This window comes from Muntiacus reevesi, chromosome 7 (assembly GCF_963930625.1).
Source record: "Muntiacus reevesi chromosome 7, mMunRee1.1, whole genome shotgun sequence".
Lineage (NCBI taxonomy): Eukaryota > Metazoa > Chordata > Mammalia > Artiodactyla > Cervidae > Muntiacus > Muntiacus reevesi.
This window is the reverse complement of record NC_089255.1, coordinates 78,938,082-78,962,866: the sequence shown is the minus strand read 5'-3', so window position 1 is coordinate 78,962,866 and position 24,785 is coordinate 78,938,082. Positions and strand designations below refer to the sequence as shown.

The 24,785-nt window shown below is 38.3% G+C and overlaps 1 protein-coding gene across 1 annotated transcript; it reads right to left on the bottom strand.

Annotated features, from left to right (window-relative positions):
- Window positions 1-3,865: 3,865 nt before the first annotated feature.
- On the bottom strand, window positions 3,866-6,095 carry ADAM21 (ADAM metallopeptidase domain 21). The gene has a single exon (XM_065942044.1). It carries the CDS (start codon window positions 6,020-6,022, stop codon window positions 3,866-3,868), a length of 2,157 nt encoding a protein of 718 aa, XP_065798116.1. The 5' UTR covers window positions 6,023-6,095.
- Window positions 6,096-24,785: the final 18,690 nt, after the last annotated feature.

Sequence of the window (24,785 nt, the reverse complement as noted above, 5' to 3'; positions counted from 1 at the left end):
GTCTATATAGGAATTGTCATCATACCACAGAAGATCAAATGCATGTAATCCTTGACTCAGCATCTATTTTCTAGGGAACCTGGGTACAGTAGATGATGATCCACCTTCCACCTCCCTGTTCCACCTAAGTTTACTGTGCAGGAGGCAGTTTCCTGCTGTGACAATTTTCCATCCTGTGGCAGTTTCCTACTTCAAATACTGTATCTCACTTCTTTTTCTGACAGCCTTATACACCATGGAGGAATATTCTAAAGTGTGTTTCACATGACTTAGAGAGTTTACAGGGAATGGCTCCAGTAGCCCACAGGGGAAATTTGCTCATAATATACTCAATTTTGTGCCTCCCACATAAATTAACTCCACCTAAACCCTAATCTCAGTGCATACTTTTTAGGGAACTCCAATTATGACTCTATGTTCATTATGAGGAGGTTAATTTTAACCACTAATCTTGATATAATTGACAGATTCAGCCCTAATTAACTCAGCCAACATAAAATAACAATGCAGCTTTTCCTAAAATTAGAAATATTGCAAACATTACAACTTCTTGAAAAAACTCTGCAAGGAAAATAATATGACTCTAACAAATTAAAGTACAATACAGAATCTTAATTTGTTAGTAAAACATTGGAACAACTGGATAGCCATTTGAAAAAAAAAACATATGGTTGGGTTTCTGTTTCATTTCTTTTTTTGTCATTGTTGTTGTGCCATTGATTCTTTATTTTTGTTATCACTGGAATGAGCCATAACAATTAAACCTTGTTGATGGAGAGGGGGAGAAAAAAGTTAAGTGTTGGGACTTCTCTGGCAGTCCAGTGGTTAAGACTCCACACTTCAAGTGAAGGGTACACAGGTTCCATCCCTGGTCAGGGAACCAAGATCCCACATGCCACATGGTACAGGCCCTTCCCCTCAAAAAGAGGTAAGTGTTGCCCATATTCATATGATATGACTGTTGAACATGCATGTGGGAATGTCTGGTATACAACTGGGTAAATGAGAGTGGGGTGGCAGGGAGAACTGAAGAGCTAGAGCCTGGTGTCACTCCCCTGCAGGGGACGTTACAGTCTGGATGGCTGCGGCCCCTTATGTTGTTCTCATACATTTAGAATTGTTCTTGGGAACACTAATCACCCTCAACCCTCATACGATAATCGTTGCAAAATCAAAAGGAGAAGTGTGGCATTCTGAAGACTTTGTGTAGAATAATTTACACTTTCCTCTTCCTATCTTTTCCCTTTTAAGATTTTAGAAATATTAATTTTCTGCATTCTTTTGTATTTCCATAAAAGAAAAGGAATGAAACACATTGTGATTCTGCTAACCCTGGCGGCACTCCTAGGTAAGGATATGTTTTGTTTTCTAATTTCCTAATCTAGCCATGCTAAGTCATAAAGAAGTTTAAAGGAAAAATATTTGAGCATTCTGTTTTTTCTCATTGTTTCCGCTTTTCAATTCTGATCTATAGAAAGAAACTCTCAATTATACAAATTCTATTTTGCATGTCCATTGCTACAATGGATATGTGTTTAATTTTTTAATATATTTAAGAAATTTTACTTCTTGATGATTCTATTTGCTCTCTGACAATTTGAGGGTTTTTTTCTTAGTAGATAATTGAGGATTTAATTTCTTATAGCAAAATAAAGTCCAAATTTGAGCTTGAAAACTGAAGTCAGCATAATCCTAGAAAATAAAAAGGATTATCTCAAAATTACCGCAAGTGAAAAATGTAAACCCAGTGAATGTAAAATAATATTAGACTGATAAATTTTACTGTAACCAAATTTAATATTTTTATACAAAAACAGGAGCTTACCTTGTGGTTCAACGGTTAAGAATCCATTTGTCAATGTAGGAGACGTGTGTTCCATCACTGGTTGGGAAGATCCCCTGGAGAAGGAAATGGCAACCCACTCCAGTATTTTTGCCTGGAAAATCCCATAGACAGAGAAGCCTAACGGGCTCCTTGGGGTTGTAAGAGCTGGATATGACCTAGCAACTGAACAACGACAACATACACAAAATAATTTCAAAAGAGAAACAATAAATTGGAGCAGCTGCCTTTTGTCTCCATATGATCATGTATGCTGAAAACGTGTGAGTATATCTCTGATTTATGTTCTAAAACTAAATTTAATCAGCAGGTTTCCTTGGTTCTTGCTTCTCTGTTTCTGTGACTCCGCTAACATTGGTTTCTTCCTTCTGTTTCTGGGGGATCCATTGTTGCTGTCTATTCCTCATCTGTTCCTGGAATGCCTCAAAGCGATGAGCAGAGTGACAGAAGCACCCAAGCAGAACAAGCATTTCACAAGGAAATGCTTTTCCAAAGATGTTTTGTTTAACCTCTGTTGAGAGGAAAATGGGAGTTTTCCAAGGCAAGGGGGTTGGAGAGGGTGGTAAACAGAATTTGGGGAATGGGAATTGATGTACAGATGTGCAGAGGTATGACACAGCTAAGTATATTTAAAACAGAAAATAGCTGGAGGATGCAAAATGTACAAAGGATAGTGGAAAATGATATCAAAAAGTTTAATTCATTTGACAAAGAGAGGCATGTAGAAGTGGTCTGGACCATATACAGAAGGTATCTGATACAGAAATGTGTTTTTAAGAGACAAGACTTCCAGCTATATTTAGAATAGACTGAGGAGATCATAAACCAGGGGCTAAAAGATAGCGAAGGACAAGTACAAAAAGAGCATTATAAATACACATTTTAAATATTCAAAGTTCAATTTTGAAGAAGAGCTATAGTAGATTTTAAAAGAGGACCAAAGTATTTTTTTTTCATTTTTAATTAATTTTATGCAATTAATAGTCCATTTAAACTTTTATTGTGTATCTGGCACTGTTCTAGGTATTGGGACACAACAGTGAGCAGAAAACAGTTAAAACAACTCTGCCCTCATGAAGAGTATATTCTGGTATTCAAAGAAAATCCTCTAAGAGGATACACAAACTGCCAAATTAAGGCAAAGTGTTAGAGCAGATAAGCTTGGCTAGGAAGCAGAAGGAACAGTGTCAGGAATTTTTGTTAAAAACAATTTGTTTATACTTTAATGAGAAACCATTCCTTTCTCTCTTTTGTTTACCTAATAACCCCTAGAGGTTGGATGGGGTTATTGTTACCCCATTATTGTTACCCTTCTTTTCAGATTTTGGATCACAGTATTAGAAAATTAATTAAGTAATTTTACAACTTTATTATTTCACTTTTGGTAACAGTATGCACTGTCACTACAGGGAAAACCTGTCCTGCACATGTACATCTTCTGGGTGCTGATGAGATGTCCCATTGCAGCACTCTGGAAGATCACTCTTGTTGACCTTATATCTACAAAGTTCCACTGATGGCATGAATTGCATTGTAGTCTTTGCTTGTTCTGTGCATTTCAATGGGAAAACATTTCCATGATTCCAAACCTCAATCCCAATCAAAATCACATCAGTACCCAACTGCTGATAAATGGAATCCACTAGGCTGACAACAGCAAATACATCCTGTGTGCCTTTGAGAAGTTACTTTGGGAAGAAATGAAAAGAGGCAAACTCATCCCTGGGTCCCCAGATGTCTATCTCCTGCCTTTCCTAAGTCATATCTGTGCTCAAGAAACACAAAGAGGACTCACTTGCAGGAAATGAATTTTATTTGCCGCTTACAACCATGAACAGTAGATAGGAATATGTTAGGAATTACCTTTGCTTGATGGCAACATTTTTGATACTGACAGAAGGCAAGGTTTCTGCATTTTTCTGCAAACTGTCAGAAATGTGTTCAGTTTCAGGCATGTTGGAATATTTCTACTGCCAATAGACTAAAACTTAATGTATAGACTATGAGGTTACAGTCATATTCTTATTTGGGAGAGTGAGTCTTAGTCTTCTTGGGTCTAAAACATTTTTGAAGATACATAAATACAGCAATTAAAGGCAAAAGCAAAACAAACAAACCAAGAGGCACAACTATTGGCAAGAAAATTCTTCTGGCAGATGCTGGGCCACTGTCAACACTACCTCCAGTGCCTCTGTGTAGGCAGTAGGGCGGGGACCACCCATAGCCGCAGTGGCAGTGATGTTTGTTATTGCATATCCCCTTCATGTTACAGGTCTCAGGCAAGCAGACCTGTGACAGAAGAGATAGGCTGACACACTTCTTGTGTATGCAGATCTTTCCTGGACCACACATGGTGCCATCTTTCACTTCACCAACATCAGGTATACTCATCTCTAAGTGATAGTCTATACTCCAGCAGGTGACACCATTGATGTGAGTATGTTGAAAATTTGAGTGATCTCTCAGGTGGGGGATATTTCTCACATTCTCACAATGAACCCTCCCACAAAAGCTATCTGAAATAGGGCATTTTAAGTATGTTGTGCCATTTACACCACAGTGGCCAAAACGGTTTCCCTGGGAGTTGATTTCTTTATAGCATCTCTGAGATGCACTCTTTGCACCTTCACCAAAAATCTCCCTGCACTGTTCATCACGGCTATTACAGCTCTTTTGATAGCAAAAAGCACTGTCACTGCAGGGAATCCCGTCCTGCACGTGGACATCTTCTGGGCACTGATGAGATGTCCCATTGCACCACTCTGGAAGGTCACATTCATTGATCTGAGGTCTACAGAGCTCCCCTGACGGCATGAACTTGCAGTCTTTGCAGCAAAGCCCGAAAGCACAAGCAGCCCCAGGTCTTAGCGTGCAGTTCAGCAGACAACAGGGCTCTTGTTCACACTGCTTTACAGATCCACAGTCACACTGCTCTCCTCCTTCAATCACACCATTCCCACAGCGCTTCAGCATGAAGACTGCCCCTGGAATCGGAGGATTGTGCAGACATGATCCCTGGTTTAAAGTGGTCTTTGTAAATTCTGCATAGCTACAATTCGTGAATCTCTCTGCTGGCAACCTGATAGCATTCATGATGCAAGCTCTTTGTCCACACACACAGAATTCTTCATCATGCTGCATACCCAGAGTATGACCTAACTCATGAGCTACGGTGAGGGCAAAAACAGACCAGGGGTCTCCTTTGAAATTATTAACTCCGCAGTCGAGAGGAGGGCGACATATTCCTGCCACATAGGCTATACCGAGGACACTTATAAGTGAATTTTCAATGAAAATATGTGCAGCATCATACTGTAGCTCGGAAAGACTGATTTGTTTCCACTGAGAGAAGTCCTCCAGAACCTGTTCTATGCTTATCAGTGGAAAAACATTTCCATGATTCCAAATCTCAATCCCCATCAAAATCACATAGGTTCCCAACTGCTGATAAATGGAATCCACTATGTTGACAACAACAAATACATTCTCCTGCACCTTTGAGAAATTACTTTGAGAATAAATGAAGAAATTGTGATCGACCACCACAACCAGCTCCAGAAACCACAAATGGGCCCACCGGTTATAAGCAGAATTTTGTTTCAGAGTTAATCTCTCAGCCTCTTCGAATTCCAGCTGCTGGTGTGCTGCTTTATTTGTTAAGCCACATTTCATAGGCGAGAACTGTGTCTCTTTAGTGTTTACCTTATAAACCAGGTGTTCAAATCTAGTAGAGTGTCTGATGGGCTTGATTTCATAGGTAAAGTCATTTATCCGCAGCATTCCTTGAAAGCCCCCAGCACAAGTACTGAGGGCAACAAGGGACTCGGGGACCCCCTCCACATAACCATGATAATAGCAGTCATTAGAAACAAAAGGTTGATCCTGCTGAAGGGCGTGCTGGTCCGTGTAGGTGAACACTGGGAGGGGTTTGGAAACTAAGATCTTCTTAGCTCTTATGTAGACAACACGTCTCTGACCCCCAAACTGCAGGCTGTAGGAGAGCCAACCTGGAGCATTTGGACCTCTGCCCCTGTTGGTAACCTTCAAGGGAATCACCACATCTGGGGAGTTGAGGCTTTGAGAGTGCCTTTCCTGGGAGAGACCAGAAGAGAACAGAGACACCTCAAGCCAGAGCAGTTCAACAAGTCGCATGGACACTATGGCCTCACCAGTCACCATGATGGAGCAGCCACTGTGGAGCCATCTGTCCAGAGAAGAACTTCTCAGGCACTGCTGACCTTGCTCCTCCCTCTGAGCTCAGCTTTAAGGATCTGTGTCCTGTCAGAGTGTGATCATCAGAGTGGGCAGTGCTGAAAAGTGAAAATAAAAAGAAGGGTGCGGGATGGTAGTGGGATTGGGTAAGGAAAATAGGGGATAGAATCTGAATGTGTCAAGAGTGATTAATGCAGCAAAAAGCTTTGGATGTGCTTTCAATAACTGGGGATGTAAAGTTAGAGGGGACAAAGATAAAACAATATTGGCCCTATCGATAGCAGATAGTTGTTGGAACTGGATGATAGGCACTTGGGTTTTCATTATACAATTATCTCAAACACAGATAGGTTGTATAAAAATCTCCTTAATATAAAGTTAAAGCAAAACTAAAGAAACTTCAGAGTACAGTGACACTGTATTTCAATTTGTCCAAAACTGTGTTGGTTTGTGCCTGTTGCCCTTGCATAACTCTTGTTACTTTCTCCTGCCAAAAGTGGAGAGGTCAGAGACCATCACAATCCTTATGTCAATTTGCATCAGTCTTATGATTTACTTTAGACTATTTATCTCAAGTTATTTGCTTATCTCCTTGTGATATTCTCCTTCATTCATTGAGTCATTTAGTGCAAGGTTTATGATTTTAACTCATTTTAATATCCCCTCTATTATAGGGTCTATAATACCTAGTATAGCCCTCCATACAGCGAAAAATGGAAAAGGTGGGTGGGGTAAGGGAGTGGTGGTGAAGTACTTGGGTTACAGATGAATGCCACTTAAAATGTATTCATATGTGAATATAATTTTTATAAGAGAAAAAAGTCATAAATACTGACATTTTCTAAAGGAATGAGGAAAACGAGGTTGTTCTCCCCAGTTACCTGTAGGAGAATATGAAATACAAGAGGAAATAACTTCAGAAGGGATAATAAGAATTCATGAAATTTAAAAGTTTGAGAAAAGGAATTCTGTCTTCTAGGGGCAAAGGCATCAGAGTGCCTGGTATTTTAAGACTGCAGGGGAAAATTCCCAATGTCTGCTAAAATGTATTTACCAACAGTTTTTGAAAGTGAAGAATTTCTGTATTACCTGGTATACAATCTGCCTGGCTACATTCATTAATTTCTTTAATTTATGTCTGGAGCATACAAAATGTAGGACATTGTGCTAGATACTAGGGAAATAAAATTAAAATACAGTGCATTAAGCAGATTATCAATTTAGTGCAGAAATATGTGGCGAGAGCAAGAATAAGTTTTAGAAGGCTCTATAACATTGTATTCAATACTTTATATATTATGTGCCCTTTTCTATGGCTGAGGAGATTGTTTATAGATATCATCATAGTCTCAGTTAAGTGACAAAAAAGAGGCTAAGAAGCATTGAGCCTGTGGGAAAAAGACAAATAATCAGATTATTATAATAGGATCTGAATCAGATTAATCTGAGTAATAAAGTTAATGATTCAGGGACCCTCATTGTATAGACCTCCATAAACCCCTAGGAGGTGCTTAGTAATGCAGTTTATGAGAGTCATCCATGTAAGAGTGTTCAAAATTAGTTACTACACAAAAAAATTTGAAGTGCCCTGAAATAAAATGGTTCATATATTAAAGACTTGGTAAGTGTTTCCTAAAATTCAATAACTTAGGTAATTTTTATTGTTTTTACCAGTAACAAGTTGTAAAGCTGAATTTTTCTACATATCAATAATAAAAAAGAAATTTTGGTTGAATACACTAGGGACAGGCAATTACATTCTGTTCCCTCCAGAGAAAATATAACAAAATAATTCTCATGAGGGAGGCAGCTAGAGAGGAAGTGATTATAAAACTGTAGGGAAACATAGATGTGTGTTAGGAAGTTAATGGAAGTATTGGGTTTTTGAATTTTTTTGTGATGCTTATGGTATTTTCAAACTTTTGAAAGTTATTGTTTGTTGTGACTTCTTCCCATGCTAAATAAATGTACATTTTTTCCTTATTGTAATTTTCTATTCTTTTTCTTAAAGTGGCCTCTCCTCTTGTAGATGCTTCAGGCTCAAAAATCTGATTTCATCCATGACTATGATAAATGTACTGCCAAGGTAAGTTCAATGTCCTTTGAAGAGCAACTAAGCCAAGCTAATCTAAGAAGCCTTTCATAGGTGGTATGAAAATGAAGATGTTTGACCCAGTACCAATCATCTCCTGGATTCTAAATCCATTCCTAGTCAATACTTCTTTTACTTTAATTTGAATTCCTCTTTATCATCCCTACATACAACTTGCCCTATTACTTCTGCAGTTTTCATTTGTTGAAAGTGACAGGCAGGCAGACAGAGAGAGACAACCAAAATCAATCCTCACCTCTGCACAAAGCTCCCTACATATACTTACCTTCTTAAACTTGAGCTTCCTCACAATTTACTGCTGCCCTAAAGCTCACTCTAGAGAAACCCATATCATAGAAGTCATATGTCTTTATGGTCCACAGGCTGGGTTCCTGTTGCCCACAGTTCACCAAGTCAAATCCAGACCATTTATCCAACTGCTTCTGACTACAGTAAGTTTTAACCTTTCTTTCTCACTCTTCCATCAGCCAGTCTCTATCATTCTTGCACAGACTTCAAAGATTTGACACCTGACTGATAGAATTGTTCTCCAACAAAAATCCTACCTTCATCATAACTAATGCTAGCAAGCATATAGACAACCCATCTGAAAACCAGGAGGGTTTTTCAATGTGGTTTTTTGTTTTTGTATTTGTTATTTAAGTCAAGCTTTTTAAATTGAAGTTGAGTTGATTTACAACATTGTGTTTAGTTTCAGGTGTACAGCCAAATTATTTAGATAGATATTTAAGATTATTTTCTTATCTTCCATTGTAGTTTACTAGTGGGTACTGAATATAGTTCCCGGTACTATACACTAGATCATTGTTACTTATCTGTTTTATGTATAGTAGTTTGTATCTATTAATCCCATATTTCTGATTTATCCTTCTTCACTTTCATCCCCTTTGGTAACCATAAGTTTATTTACTATTTCTTTGAGTCTGTTTCCATTTTGTACATAGATTCGTTTATACTGTTTTTTAGATTCCACTTACAAGTAATATACAATATTTGTCTGTCTGCCTTACTTCACTAAATATAATATTCTCTAGGTTTATCCGTGTTGCTGCAAATGGCAATATTTCATTCTTTTTATGCTTGAGTGGTGTCCCATTGTGTGTGGGTGTACATGCATGCACACACATGCATATGCACACACACATATACATATGCATGTGTGTGTGAGTGTGTGTACACCCACACACAATGGAACACCACTCAGGCATAAAAAGAATGAAATATTGCCATTTGCAATATATATATGTATATATAAATATATACATATATATAAATATATACACACACACATATATATATATGTATATATGACATCCTCTTAAGCCAGTCATCTGTTGATGGGTCCTCAGGTTGTTTCCATGTCTTATCTATGGTAAATACTGCTGCTATGAACATTGGGGTGCATGTATCTTTTTGAATTGGTGTTTCAGGATATATAATTAGGAGTGGGATTGCAGGATAACATGGTAGTTCTATTTTTTGTTTTTTAAAAGAAACGCCATACTGTTTTCCATAGTGGCTGAACCACTTTACATTCCCACCAACAGTATAGGAGTGTTCCCTTTTCTTCACAGCCTCTCCATCATTTTTTATCTGTAGACTTTTTGATAATAACCATTCTGACTGGTGTGAGGTGATACTTCATTGTGGTTTTCATTTGTATTTCTCTATACTTTGCAAGGCTGTATATTGTCACCCTGCTTGTTTAACTTAGATGCAGAGTACATCATGCAAAATGCCAGGCTGGATGAATCACAAGCTGGAATCAAGATTGCCAGGAGAAATATCAACAACCTCAGATATGCAAATGTTACCACTATAATGGCAGAAAGCAAAGAGGAACTAAAGAAACTGTTGATGAGGTCCATCTAGTCAAGGCTATGGATTTTCCAGTAGTCATGTATGGATGTGAGAGTTCGACTATAGAGAAAACTGAGCGCCGAAGAATTGATGCTTTTGAACTATGGTGTTGGAGGAGACCCTTGAGAGTCCCTTGGACTGCAAAGAGATCCAACCAGTCTATCCTAAAAGAAATAAGTCCTGAATATTTATTGGAAGGACTGATGTTGAAGCTGAAGCTCCAATACTTTGGTCACCTGATGTGAAGAACTGACTCATTGGAGAAGATCCTGATGCTGGGAAAGATTGATGGTGGGAGAAGGGGATGACAGAGGATGAGATGGTTGGATGGCATCACCAACTCAATGGACATGAGTTTGAGTAAACTCTGGGAGTTGCTGATGGACAGGGAGACCTGGCATGCTGCAGTCCATGAGGTCTCAAAGAGTTGGACATGACTGAGTGAACTGAACTGAACTAGGTTGGTCATAGCTTTTCTTCCAAGGAGCAAGCATCTTTTAATTTCATGACTGCAGTCACCATCCCCAGTGATCTTGGAGCCCAAAAAAATTAAGTCTGTCACTGTTTCCATTGTATCCCATCTGTTTGCCATCAAGTGATGGGACTGGATGCCATGATCTTAGTTTTTTGAATGTTGAGTATGAAGCCAGCTTTTTCACTCTTCTCTTTCACTTGCATCAAGAGGTTCTTTAGTTCTTCTTCGCTTTCTGCCATAAGGGTGGTGTCATCTGCATATCTGAGGTTATTGATATTTCTCCCGGCAATCTTAATTCCTGCATGTGCTTCCTCCATCCTGGCATTTTGCATGATGTACTCTGCGTCTAAGTTAAATAAGTAAGGTGGCAATATACAGCCTTGACATATTCTTTTCCCAGTTTGGAACCAGTCTTTTGTTCCATGTCCAGTTCTAACTGTTGCTTCTTGACCTGCATACAGGTTTTGCAGGAGGCAGGTCAGGTGGTATGGTATTCCCATCTCTTTCAGAATTTTCCACAGTTTGTTGTGATCCACACAGTCAAAGGCTTTAGCACAGTCAATGTAGCAGAAATAGATGTTTTCTTGAGAACTCTCTTGCTTTTTTGATGATGCAATGGATGTTAGCAATTTGACCTCTAGTTCCTCTGCCTTTTCTAAATCCAACTTGAACATCTGCAAGTTTTCAGTTCATGTTCTGTTGAAGCCTGACTGGGAGAATTTTGAGCATTATTTGCTCGCATGTGGGATGAGTGCAATTGTGCAGTGGTTTGAACATTCTTCGACATTGCCCTTCTTTGGGATTGGAATGAAAACTGAACTTTTCCAGTCCCATGGCCACTGCTGAGTTTTCCAAATTTGCTGTCATATTGAGTGCAGCACTTTCACAGCATCATCTTTTAGGATTTAAAATAGATCAGCTGGAATTGCATCATCTCCACTAGCTTTGTTTGTAGTGATGGTTCAAATAATGATGTCATAGATTGCTTTTGTTTTGTTTTGTTCCTGTCTGCTGTTCTGATTGGGTGATTTCCATTATTCTATCTTCCAGATCACTTATGTGTTCTTTTTTTATCACTTAGTCTGCTATTTATTTATTTTAGACATTGAATCATCTGTTTTGTTAAATTTTAAGAGTTGGAGCAAATATCAGTTTGAATCAAGGGTCATTGGATTAATATTTTTTATTTTTATATAATTTTAAAAGGTTACTTTTCATTTAATGTTATTGCAAAATATTGGCTATATTCCCTGGGTTGTACAAGGCATCTTTGAACCTGTCTTACCCTGAATAGTTTGCACTTCACACATCCCTATTCCTATAAATCCCTCCTTCCTATCCAACAGTAATAACCACCCATTTGTTCTCTATATCTGTGAATCTTTTATTTTATAGTAACTAGTTTGCTGTTTTCTTAGATTCCACTTATAAGTGATATCATGCAATATATATCTTTCTCTTTCTGATTGACTTCACATAACGTAAAGCCCTCAAAGTCCATGCATGTTGCTGCAAATGGCAAAATTTCATTCTTTTTTATACTTGAGTGGTATTACATTATATGTATATAGCACATCTTCTTTATCCATTCCTCTGTCGATGGACACTTCTGTTGTTTCCATATGCTGCTATTAACAATAGAGTGCATGTATCTTTTCGAATTAATGTTTGTGCTTTTTAAGGTATACACCCAGAAGTACATTCCTGGGTCATATGGAAGTTCTATCTTTTAGTTTTTGAGAAACCTTCATACTGTTTTCATAGTGGTTGCACCAATTTACATTCCTACCAACAGTGTATGAGGGTTCCCTTTTATCCACATGCTCACCAACATTAGTTATTTGTCTTTCTGTTGATGATAGCCGGTCAGACTAGTGTGAAGTGATGTCACTGTGGTTTTGATTTGCATTTCTCTAATCATTAGCAATGTTGGGTATCTTTTCCTGTACCTGTGGCCATCTGCCTTTCCTCTTTGGAAATATGTCTGTTTAGTTCTCTGCTCATTTTTAAATTAGGCTGTTTATTTCTTTGATGTTGAGTTGTATGAGTTGTTTATATACTTTGGGTATTAATCCCTTATTGGTCATATTATTTGCAAATATTGCCACCTACTCAGTAGGTTGTCTTTTTGGTTTTGCTTAATTTAATTTTTATTTTATAACAGGGTGTAGTTGATATACAAGGCTGTGTTAGTTACACATGTACAGTAAAGTGATTCATTTATATATATATATATATATACATGTATCCATTCTTTTTCAGATTCTTTTCCCATATAGGTTATTATAGAATATTGAGTAGAGTTCCCTGTACTATAGAGTAGGTACTTTTAGTTGTCTATTTTATATATAGTAAGTGAAAATGAAGGTTGCTCAGTTGTGTCCGACTCTTTGGGACTCCATGGATTATACAATCCATGGAACTCTCCAGGCCAGAATACTGGAGTGGGTATCCTTTCTCTTTTCCAGGGGATCTTCCCAAGCCAGGGATTGATCCCAGGTCTCTCACATTGCAGGCATATTCTTTACCAGCTGAGCCACAAGGGAAGCCCAAGAATCCACAGGAATTCTCCAGTGGATCTTCCTGACCCAGGAATCAAATTGGGGTCTTCTTCATTGCAGACGGATTCTTTACCAACTGAGCTATGAGGGAAGCCCTTATATATAATAGTGTATATGTATATTAATCCCAAACTCCTAATTTTTTCTTTGATAACTACATATATATATATGTTTGTTTTCAAAGTCTGTGAATCTATTTCTGTTTTGTAAATAAGTTCATTTTAACCACTTTTTAAATTCCACATATAAGTGATATTATATGAATTTTGACTTTCTCTATCTGACTTACTTCACTTAGTATGATAATCTCTAGGTCCATCTATGTTGCTGCAAATGGCATTGTTTCATTCCTTTTTATGGCCGAATAACATCCCATTGTGTGTGTGTGTGTGTGTGTATATATATATATATATATATATATATATATATATATACTACATCTTATTTACCCATATCTCTCTTGATGAACACTTAGGCTACTTCCTTGCCTTGGCTATTGTAAATAGTGCTGCAATGAACATTGAAGTGCATGTGTCTTTTCAAATTAGGTTTTTTTCCCAAAATATATGCCCAGGAATGGGATTGCTGGATCACACACTGTAGCTCTATTTTTAGGTTTTAAAGGAACTTCTGTACTGTTCTCCATAGTGTCTGTACCAATTTACATTTCTAGCAACAGTGTAGGAGGATTCCCTTTTCTCTAGAATGTCTCCAGCATTTACAGTTTGTAGATTTTTTTGATGATGACCACTGTGACCAGTGTGAAATTACACTTCATTGTAGTTTTGAGTTTAATTTCTCTAATTATTGATGTTTAGCATCTTTTCAGGGCTTCCCTTGTGGCTCAACTGGTAAAGAATCTTCCTCCATCACAAGCAAGGAAATCGAAACCGTAATAAAAAATCTTCCAACAAACAAAAGCCCAGGACCAGATGGCTTCACAGCTGAATTCTACCAAACATTTAGAGAAGAGCTAACACCTATCTTACTCAAACTCTTCCAGAAAATTGCAGATGAAGGTAAACTTCCAAACTCATTCTATGAGGCCACCATCACCCTAATTCCAAAACCAGACAAAGATGCCACAAAAAAAGAAAACTACAGGCCAATATCACTGCTGAACATAGATGCAAAAATCCTTAACAAAATTCTAGCAAACAGAATCCAACAACATATTAAAAAAATCATACACCATGACCAAGTGGGCTTTATCCCAGGAATGCAAGGATTCTTTAATATCTGCAAATCAATCAATGTAATACACCACATTAACAAATTGGAAGATAAAAACCATATGATTATCTCAATAGATGCAGAGAAAGCCTTTGACAAAATTCAACACTCATTTATGATTAAAACTCTCCAGAAAGCAGGAATAGAAGGAACATACCTCAACATAATAAAAGCTATATATGACAAACCCACAGCAAGCATCACCCTCAATGGTGAAAAATTGAAAGCATTTCCTCTGAAATCAGGAACAAGACAAGGATGCCCACTCTCACCACTACTATTCAACATAGTGTTGGAAGTTTTGGCCACAGCAATCAGAGCAGAAAAAGACGTAAATGGAATCCAGATAGGAAAAGAAGAAGTGAAACTCTCGCTGTTTGCAGATGACATGATCCTCTACATAGAAAACCCTAAAGACTCCACCAGAAAATTACTAGAGCTAATCAATGAATATAGTAAAGTTGCAGGATATAAAATTAACACACAGAAATCCTTTGCATTACTATATACTAACAATGAGAAAACAGAAAGAGAAATTAAGGAAACAATACCATTCACCATTGCAACAAAAAGAATAAAATACTTAGGAGTATATCTACCTAAAGAAACAAAAGACCTATACACAGAAAACTATAAAACATTGATGAAAGAAATCAAAGAGGACACAAACAGATGGAGAAACATACCGTGTTCATGGATTGGAAGAATCAATATTGTCAAAATGGCTATTCTACACAAAGCAATCTATAGATTCAATGCAATCCCTATCAAGCTACCAATGGTATTTTTCAGAGAACTAGAACAAATAATTTCACAATTTGTATGGAAATACAAGAAACCTCGAATAGCCAAAGTAATCTTGAGAAAGAAGAATGGAACTGGAGGAATCAACCTGCCTGACTTCAGACTCTACTACAAAGCCACAGTCATCAAGACAGTATGGTACTGGCACAAAGACAGAAATATAGATCAATGGAACAGAATAGAAAGCCCAGAGATAAATCCACGAACCTATGGACAACTTATCTTCGACAAAGGAGGCAAGGATATACAATGGAAAAAAGAGAATCTCTTTAACAAGTGGTGCTGGGAAAACTGGTCAACCACTTGTAAAAGAATGAAACTAGAACACTTTCTAACACCATACACAAAAATAAACTCAAAACGGATTAAAGATCTAAATGTAAGACCAGAAACTATAAAACTCCTAGAGGAGAACATAGGCAAAACACTCTCCGACATAAATCACATCAAGATCTTCTATGAACCACCTCCCAGAATACTGGAAATAAAAGCAAAAATAAACAAATGGGACCTAATGAAACTTAAAAGCTTTTGCACAACAAAGGAAACTATAAGTAAGGTGAAAAGACAGCCCTCAGATTGGGAGAAAATAATAGCAAATGAGGAAACAGACAAAGGATTAATCTCAAAAGTATACAAGCAACTCCTGAAGCTCAATTCCAGAAAAATAAATGACCCAATCAAAAAATGGGACAAAGAACTAAACAGACATTTCTCCAAAGAAGACATACAGATGGCTAACAAACACATGAAAAGATGCTCCACATCACTCATTATCAGAGAAATGCAAATCAAAACCACAATGAGGTACCATTACACGCCAGTCAGGATGTCTGCTATCCAAAAGTCTACAAGCAATAAATGCTGGAGAGGGTGTGGAGAAAAGGGAACCCTCTTACACTGTTGGTGGGAATGCAAACTAGTACAGCCACTATGGAAATCAGTGTGGAGATTTCTTAAAAAACTGGAAATAGAACTACCATATGACCCAGCAATACCACTTCTGGGCATACGCACCAAGGAAACCAGAATTTCCAATATTCCAGGAGGGGGGTCAAAGAGGATCCTGCTATGGTTCATATTGGAGAGTGTTTTGCCTATGTTTTCCTCTAGGAGTTTTATAGTTTCTGGTCTTACATTTAGATCTTTAATCCGTTTTGAGTTTATTTTTGTGTATGGTGTTAGAAAGTGTTCTAGTTTCATTCTTTTACAAGTGGTTGACCAGTTTTCCCAGCACCACTTGTTAAAGAGATTCTCTTTTTTCCATTGTATATTCTTGCCTGATTTGTCAAAGATAAGGTGTCCATAGGTATGTGGATTTTTCTCTGGGATTTCTATTTTGTTCCATTGATCTATATTTCTGTCTTTGTGCCAGTACCACACTATCTTGATGACTATGGCTTTGCAGTAGAGACTGAAGTCAGGCAGGTTGATTCCTCCAGTTCCATTCTTCTTTCTCAAGATTGTTTTGGCTATTTGAGTTTTTTTGTATTTCCATACAAATTGTGAAATTATTTGTTCTAGTTCTCTGAAAAATACCGTTTGTAGCTTGGTAGGGATTGCGTTGAATCTATAGATTGCTTTGGGTAGTATACTCATTTTCACTATGTTGAATCTTCTGATCCATGAACATGGTATATTTCTCCATCTATTTTTGTCCTCTTTGATTTCTTTCACCAATGTTTTATAGTTTTCTATATATAGATCTTTTGTTTCTTTAGGTAGATTTATTCCTAAGTATTTTATTCTTTTCATTGCAATGGTGAATGAAATTATTTCCTTGATTTCTCTTTCTGTTTTCTCATTGTTAGTGTATAGGAATGCAAGGGATTTCTGTGTGTTAATTTAATATCCTGAAACTTTACTATATTCATTGATTAGCTCTAGTAATTTTCTGGTGGAGTCTTTAGGGTTTTCTATGTAGAGGATCATGTCATCTGCAAATAGTGAGAGTTTTACTTCTTCTTTTCCAATCTGGATTCCTTTTATTTCTTTTCCTGCTCTGATGGCTGTGGCCAAAACTAAGTTGAATAGTAGTGGTGAGAGTGGGCACCCTTGTCTTGTTCCTGACTTTAGGGGAAATGCTTTCAATTTTTCACCATTGAGGATAATGTTTGCTGTGAGTTTGTCATACATAGCTTTTATTATGTTGAGGTATGTTCCTTCTATTCCTGCTTTCTGAAGGTTTTTTTTTTTTTTTATCATAAATGGATGTTGAATTTTGTCAAAGGCTTTCTCTGCATCTATTGAGATAATCATATGGTTCTTATCTTTCAACTTGTTAATGTGGTATATTACATTGATTGATTTGCGGATATTGAGGAATCCTTGCATCCCTGGGATAAAGCCCACTTGGTCATGATGTATGATTTGTTTTTAATATGTTTTTGGATTCTGTTTGCTAGAATTTTGTTAAGGATTTTTGCATCTATATTCATCAGTGATATTGGCCTGTAGTTTTCTTTTTTTGTGGCATCTTTGTCAGGTTTTGGTATTATGGTGATGAAGTTTGGAAGTTTAACTTCCTCTCCAATTTTCTGGAAGAGTTTGAGTAAGATAGGTGTTAGGTCTTCTCTAAATTTTTGGTAGAATTCAGCTGTGAAACCATCTGGTCTGGGGCTTTTGTTTGCTGGAAGATTTCTAATTACAGTTTCAATTTCTGTGCTTGTGATCGGTCTGTTAAGATTTTCCATTTCTTCCTGGTTCAGTTTTGGAAAATTGTACTTTTCTCAGAATTTGTCCATTTGTTACAAGTTGTCCATTTTATTGGCATATAGTTGCTGATAATAGTCTCTTAATCTTTGTATTTCTGTGTTATCTGTTGTGATATCTCCATTTTCATTTCCAATTTTGTTCATTTGATTTTTCTCCCTTTGTTTTTTGATAAGTCTGACTAATAGTTTGTCAGTTTTATTTATCTTCTCAAAGACTGAGCTTTTGGCTTTGTTGAGTTTTGCTATGGTCTCTTTTGTTTCTTTCCCATTTATTTCTGCCCTAATTTTTAAGATTTCCTTCCTTCTACTAATCCTGGGGTTCTTCATTTCATCCTTTACGAGTTGCCTTAGGTGTACAGTTAGGTTATTTATTTGACCTTTTTCTTGTTTCTTGAGGTAAGCCTGTATTGCTACGAACCTTCCCCCTTAGCCCTGCTTTTACAGCATCCAATAGGTTTTGGGTTGTTGTGTTTTCATTTTCATTCATTTCTATGCATATTTTGAATTTTTAAAAAATTTCTTCTGTGATTTGTTGGTTACTCAGCAGCGTGTTGTTCAGCCTCCATATGTTGGAATTTTTAATAGTTTTTCTCCTGTAATTAACATCTAATCTTATTGCACTGTGACCAGAAAAGATGCTTGGAATGATTTCAATTTTTTTAAATTTACCAAGGCTAGATTTATGGCCCAGGATGTGATCTATCCTGGAGAACGTTCCATGTGCACTTGAGGAAAATGTGAAATTTATTGTTTTGGGATGAAATGTCCTATAGGTATCAATTAGGTCTAACTGGTCTATTGTATCATTTAAAGTTTGTGTTTCCTTGTCAATTTTCTGTTTAGTTGATCTATCCATAGGTGTGAGTGGGGTATTAAAGTCTCCCACTATTATTGTGTTACTGTTAATTTCCCCTTTCATACTTGTTAGCATTTGTCTTACATATTGCAGTGCTCCTATGTTGGGTGCATATATATTTATGATTGTTATATCTTCTTCTTGGATTGATCCTTTGATCATTATGTAGTGTCCCTCTTTGTCTCTTTTCACAGCCTTTGTTTTAAAGTCTACTTTATCTGATATTAGTATGGCTACTCCTGTTTTCTTTTGGTCTCTATTTGTGTGGAATATCTTTTTCCAGCCCTTCACTTTCGGTCTGTATGTGTCCTTTGTTTTGAGGTGGGTCTCCTGTAGATAACATACATAGCGGTCTTGTTTTTGTATCCATTCAGCCAGCCTTTGTCTTTTGGTTGGAGCATTCAACCCATTTACATTTAAGGTAATTATTGATAAGTATGATCCCGTTGCCATTTACTTTGTTGTTTTGGGTTCGAGTTTATACACCCTTTCTGTGTTTCCTGTCTGGAGAAGATCCTTTAGCATTTGTTGGAGAGCTGGTTTGGTGGTGCCGAATTCTCTCAGCTTTTGCTTGTCTGTAAAACTTTTGATTTCTCCTTCATATTTGGATGATATCCTTGTTGGGTACAGTAATCTGGGCTGAAGGTTTTTTTCTTTCATCACTTTAAGTATGTCTTGCCATTCCCTTCGAGTCTGAAGAGTTTCTATTGAAAGATCAGCTATTATCCTTATGGGAATCCCCTTGTGTGTTATTTGTTGTTTTTCCCTTGCTGCTTTTAATATTTGTTCTTTGTGTTTCATCTTTGTTAATTTGATTAATAGGTGTCCTGGGGTGTTTCACCTTCAGTTTATCCTGTTTCAGACTCTCTGGGTTTCTTGGACTTGAGTGATTATTTCCTTGCCCATTTTAGGGAAATTTTCAACTATTATCTCCTGAAGTATTTTCTCATGGTCTTTCTTTTTGTCTTCTTCTTCTGGGACTCCAATGATTCAAATGTTGGGGTGTTTAACTTTTCCCAGAGGTCTCTGAGGTTGTCCTCATTTCTTTTAATTCTTTTTTCTTTTTTCCTCTGTGTTTCATTTATTTCTACCATTCTATCTTGTACCTCACTTATCCTATCTTTTGCCTCCATTATTCTACTGTTGGTTCCCTCCAGAGTGTTTTTGATCTCATTTATTGCCTTATTCATTGTATATTGACTCTTTTTTTATTTCTTCTAGGTCCTTGTTAAACCTTTCTTGTATCTTTCTCGATCCTTGTTTCCAGGCTATTTATCTGTAACTCCATTTTGTTTTCAGGATTTTGGATCATTTTCACTATCATCATCCAAAATTCTTTATCAGGTAGATTCCCTATCTCTTCCTCTTTTGTTGAGTTTGGTGGGCATTTATCCCATTCCTTTACCTGCTGGGTATTTCTCTGCCTTTTCATCTTGTTAATGTTGCTGTGTTTGGGGTGGCCTTTCCATATTCTGGCAGTTTGTGGTTCCTCTTTGCTGTGGAGGTTCCTCACTGTGGGTGGGGTTGGACGTGTGGCTGGTCAAGGTTTCCTGGTTAGAGAAGCTTGTGTCAGTGTTCTGGTGGGTGGAGCTGGACTTCTCTCTGGAGTGCAATGAAGTGTCCAGTAATGAGTTTTGAGATGTCAATGGGTTTGATGGGACTTTGGGTAGTCTGTATATTGGAGCTCAGGGCTTTGTTCCTGTGTTGCTGGAGAATTTGCATGGTATATCTTGCTCTGGAGCTTGCTGACCCTTGGGTGGTGCTTGGTTTCAGTGTAGGTATGGAGGCTTTTGATGAGCTCCTATCGATTAATGTTCCCTGGAGTCAGGAGTTCTCTGGTGTTCTCAAGTTTTGGACTTAAGCCTCCTCCCTCTGATTTTCAGTCTTATTCTTACAGGAGCCTCAAGACTTCTCCATCTGTACAGCACTGATGAGAAACCATCTAGGTTAATGATGAAAAGTTTCTCCATAGTGAGTGACACCCAGAGAGGTATACAGAGTTACATAGAGGAGAGAAGAGGGAGGAGGGAGGTGAGAGAGAGAGAGAAGAGGTGACCAGGAGGAGAAGAGGGGGAATCAAAAAGGGCGAGAGCAAGCTAGCCAGTAATCACTTCCCTATGTGCTCTCCACAGTCTGGATCCCTCAGAGACGTTCACAGAGCTACACAGAGAGGAGAAGAGGGAGGAAGGAGACAGCAGTGGCCAGGAGGATAAAAGGGGGAATCAAAAGGAGAGAGACAGATCCAGCCAGTAATCAGTTCCCTAAGTGTTCTCCACAGCCCGGAACCCACAAAGAGATTCATCGAGTTGGATAAAGAAGAGAAGGGGGAGGGAGGAGATAGAGGCGATCTGGTGGAGAAAGAGAGTCAACAGGGGGAGAGAGCAATCAAGTCAGTAATCTCACTCCCTAGTAAAAATTGGTATTGAAGATTGGGTTCTTAAAGGTACAAATTTGATATCAAATACCAAAAAGCAAAGATTAAAAATCTAGAGTAGAGGTTAGATTCTCAAAAATACAATATTAAAGAGAAAACAAAGTCACAAAAATTATAAAATATATATATATGAAGTTTGCTTTAAAAATAGGGTCTTTTTTTTGCAAAGTAATAGTAGGTTATAAAAATGAAAATTAAAGGAATAATAGAGGACTTAAAATTAAAAAAAATTTTTTTAATTAAAAAAATGATAATAGTAAAAGTATATCTAGGACTTTCTCTGGTGGTGTTGTGGACCGTGTGGGGTCAGTTCATTTTCAGATAGTTCCTTGATCTGACTTACATTTTCAAGATCCACACTCCCCTTCCTAGGTAGTTGGTGCTAACTTCAGGGTTTTATCTATTGTACCTGTCAGTTCCAAAGTGGTCCCCTCTGTTTATTTTAGCCTCTTCTGTTTCCTGGCCTCTTCAGTGTCTAATTTCCACCCTGACACATTGGGGCAGTGGTGGTCACTTTTTTAGGCTTGCTTGTTCAGTCGTACTGTGGAGAGGGAGGGACACTGCAAACATATATCACTGGCATGTGTGGGGAGTGCTCGCAGTGTCTTGGCCACACTGGGTTTGTCCCCGCTCACAGCGTGTGTGCTTTCCCAGTCTACACTGTTCAGGCTCTAGGTTGCTCTGCCGGGAACTGTTTGAGGTGGGCCTGGGTTGCATACACTTCCCAGGTCTAAGCCGCTCAGGTTCAGGTTCTCGGTTACTCCACAAAGGGGCAGGCTTGGTGGGGCCTGCGTTTTGTGCCCTTCCCAGGTCCAAGCAGCTCAGGTGACCAGGTTCTTGGTGAGCGCAGTCACCCCCCAGTTGAAGGCTGTGATTTATTGACTCCTCTGTCCCTGCCGCTCGATTTTCTGGGGGTGTGTGTGTGTCTGTGCAATGTTCTCAGGTGTGCCGTGTGTCTCTTCTGGGGAGCTGATCTCTGGCTGCGACCCTCCCAGCAGATGTCAACCGTCCAGAATCCCAAGAAGTCTTGGTTAGCAAGTAAGTCTGCTTGCAGTTTGGTAGATGATGCCTCTCTGAGGCTGTGATTGCCCCCTTCCAGCTCTGGCTGCCCCCGCCTTCCTGGCTTGGTGGGGGATGGGCTGGTCCACAGCCAGCTAGCTCTGCTCAGTCCTTTGTTCTGTGAGCAGGCCTGGCAGTGTCTTAGGTTAGGGCTTTTCGTGGGATAGCTATCCCACAGTCTGGGTTGCTATCTCTAGTTAGTTCCCTCAGATTGCCTTCAGGGCATTCAGGCCCGGTCCTTACCCTAAGCAATGCAGCCCGTGCCTCCCTGTCCAGCCCCCAATTGCTAGTGAGGGATGTGAGCGTCTGGGCTGCTTCTCCGCTGGGAGTTGCTGTTATGCAACTATTTATTTATTTTAATTATTTATTTATTTTTTCCTCCTGGTTATGTTGCCCTCTGAGGTTCCAAGGCTCGCCACAGACTCGCCAGTGAGAGTGTTTCCTGGTGTTTGGAAACTTCTCTTTTTAAAGACTCCCTTCCCGGGACAGACCTCTGTCCCTACCTCTTTTGTCTCTCTTTTTATCTTTTATCTTTTGTCCTACCTCCTTTTGAAGACAATGGGCTGCCTTTCTGGGTGCCTGATGTCCTCTGCCAGCATTCAGAAATTGCTTAATGGAATTTGCTCAGCATTCAAATATTCTGTTGATGAATTTGTGGGGGAGAAAGTGGTCTCTCCGTCCTGTTCCTCTGCCGTCTTAGGACCTCCCCACTCATTTTTATTGTTCTTTTTTTTTTTTATATTGAGTTGCCCTGATGCCAAACAACCTGTCATATTCTTCTCACCTTGAGAGCAGGGAATAGGAAAACGCTTCAAAGTATCTTTGTCGTAATCCCTGTCCTCATTATTTCTAGGACCCCAGAGACCCAAACTCCTAAAAGAACATCACTCTAAATGTTTAATACTGTGAGGTGGTGCCATTAAAAATCCATATTCTCTATAATTATTGGAAACTTGGAGTAGACAATAGCCCTCCTCCATATATTTTTATCAACTTTTCATTTTTTCCCACAGCTATTTCAAATTTCTGAAAACCTTTACCTACCCATCACTTCTCTTACTCTGTTATGCTTGAATACGTCTGTTACTGATTCATTAGAGTCATGAAGTCAATTAAATGTTTCTTGACATGCAGTTTTTATTCTTTAGAAAATTGAATTAAAGTATCAGAGGACATCCCTAGAAGTTCCTTAGCAACTCATACACGAATGAGGCACAAATTTTGTGGGTATTTGTGTATGTGTGGCCACTGGGTCATAATGCAAAATGAATTTCTTATTCCAGAACAGAGTGAAAAAAAAATATTCATACTGATGCCAAATTCAAAGACAAATGATTTTTAGAATTTTCACTGTTACAAACCTATATGAATGCATGCCCATTTCTTTCACTTCTCTGCTGCTGCTGCTGCTGCTGCTGCTGCTAAGTCGTTTCAGTCGTGTCCAACTCTGCACGACCCCAGAGACGGAGCCCACCAGGCTCCTCCATCCCTGGGATTCTCCAGGCAAGAACACTGGGGAGTGAGTTGCCATTTCCTTCTCCGATGCATGAAAGTGAAAAGTGAAAGTGAAGTCAAGCAGTCATGTCCGACTCTTCGCAACCTCATGGACTGTAGCCTACCAGGCTCCTCCATCCATGGGATTTTCCAGGCAAGGGTGCTGGAGTGGGGCGCCACCTACTCCATAGTCCAGTCATAATGGAAGAGTGATCCTGCCTGAGATTCAGGTAGTAGCCCTTATCTTCTATTCTAGATAATATCTCCTATCTACTAAAGCACTGAGTCTATAAATTTTTCCTACTCTCAACTCTACTTTTTCCTATTTTCCTGTTCTTTACTAGCAGTTTGGGTAATCAACTTATCTTGCTTTGCCCAGTACTATCTTGTTTATAAACTGGAAGTCCCACATCACAGCAACCCCCTCAGTCTTAGGCAAACCCTAGCTGCAACATAGCCCCACCTCCTCATGCTAAAGTCTCACGCATCTTTTAAAAGGAAAAACACCCAAAGTTAAGAATATTTACATTATTCAACATACTATTCTGATTACCAAATTATGCATAGAGACAAACTTGATAAATGACTTACCTATAGACGTAACAGTAGCTTCCACGCTTTTTTCCTTCAAGATAATTTGTACGACTCTTCTCAGTGAATCAAGATAGGTGGTTGAGACCTCACATAACAAAGGAAAACATAAGCTCTGCCCCTCTTGTCTCTTCAGTGACAAAGTTCTAGATTTAGCTGCTTAGCAACAAAGATCTTTCACTTCTCCAGAAACAACTGGCTGTCAAGAATGTCTTGCTCTGGGTCCACCATTTCTATACAAATTTATGTCTGACTTCACTATAATTGAAATTAGATAGCCTCTTCACCTCCAATTTGTGTAGATTCATTTCTGCTTCATTGTTTTACCCATGCTATTGTATTGGCCAGATTGTCTAATCACTTTTCACTATGGGGTTTAAATTATATTAACATTGTAGGTCAAGATATCACATATTTTCTAAATAATATAGACAACATTGATATTCTATAATTCTCCTTATAATTACCATATTCAACACATTTTTGTATTATTTAATTTATAACTTTGCTATTTTGCTTTGTATACAAGTTTTAAA

What these genes read in the sequence shown, in the direction of transcription:
- ADAM21 (XM_065942044.1), bottom strand. Translation starts at nt 6,022, where the DNA reads ATGGTGACTGGTGAGGCCATAGTGTCCATGCGACTTGTTGAACTGCTC.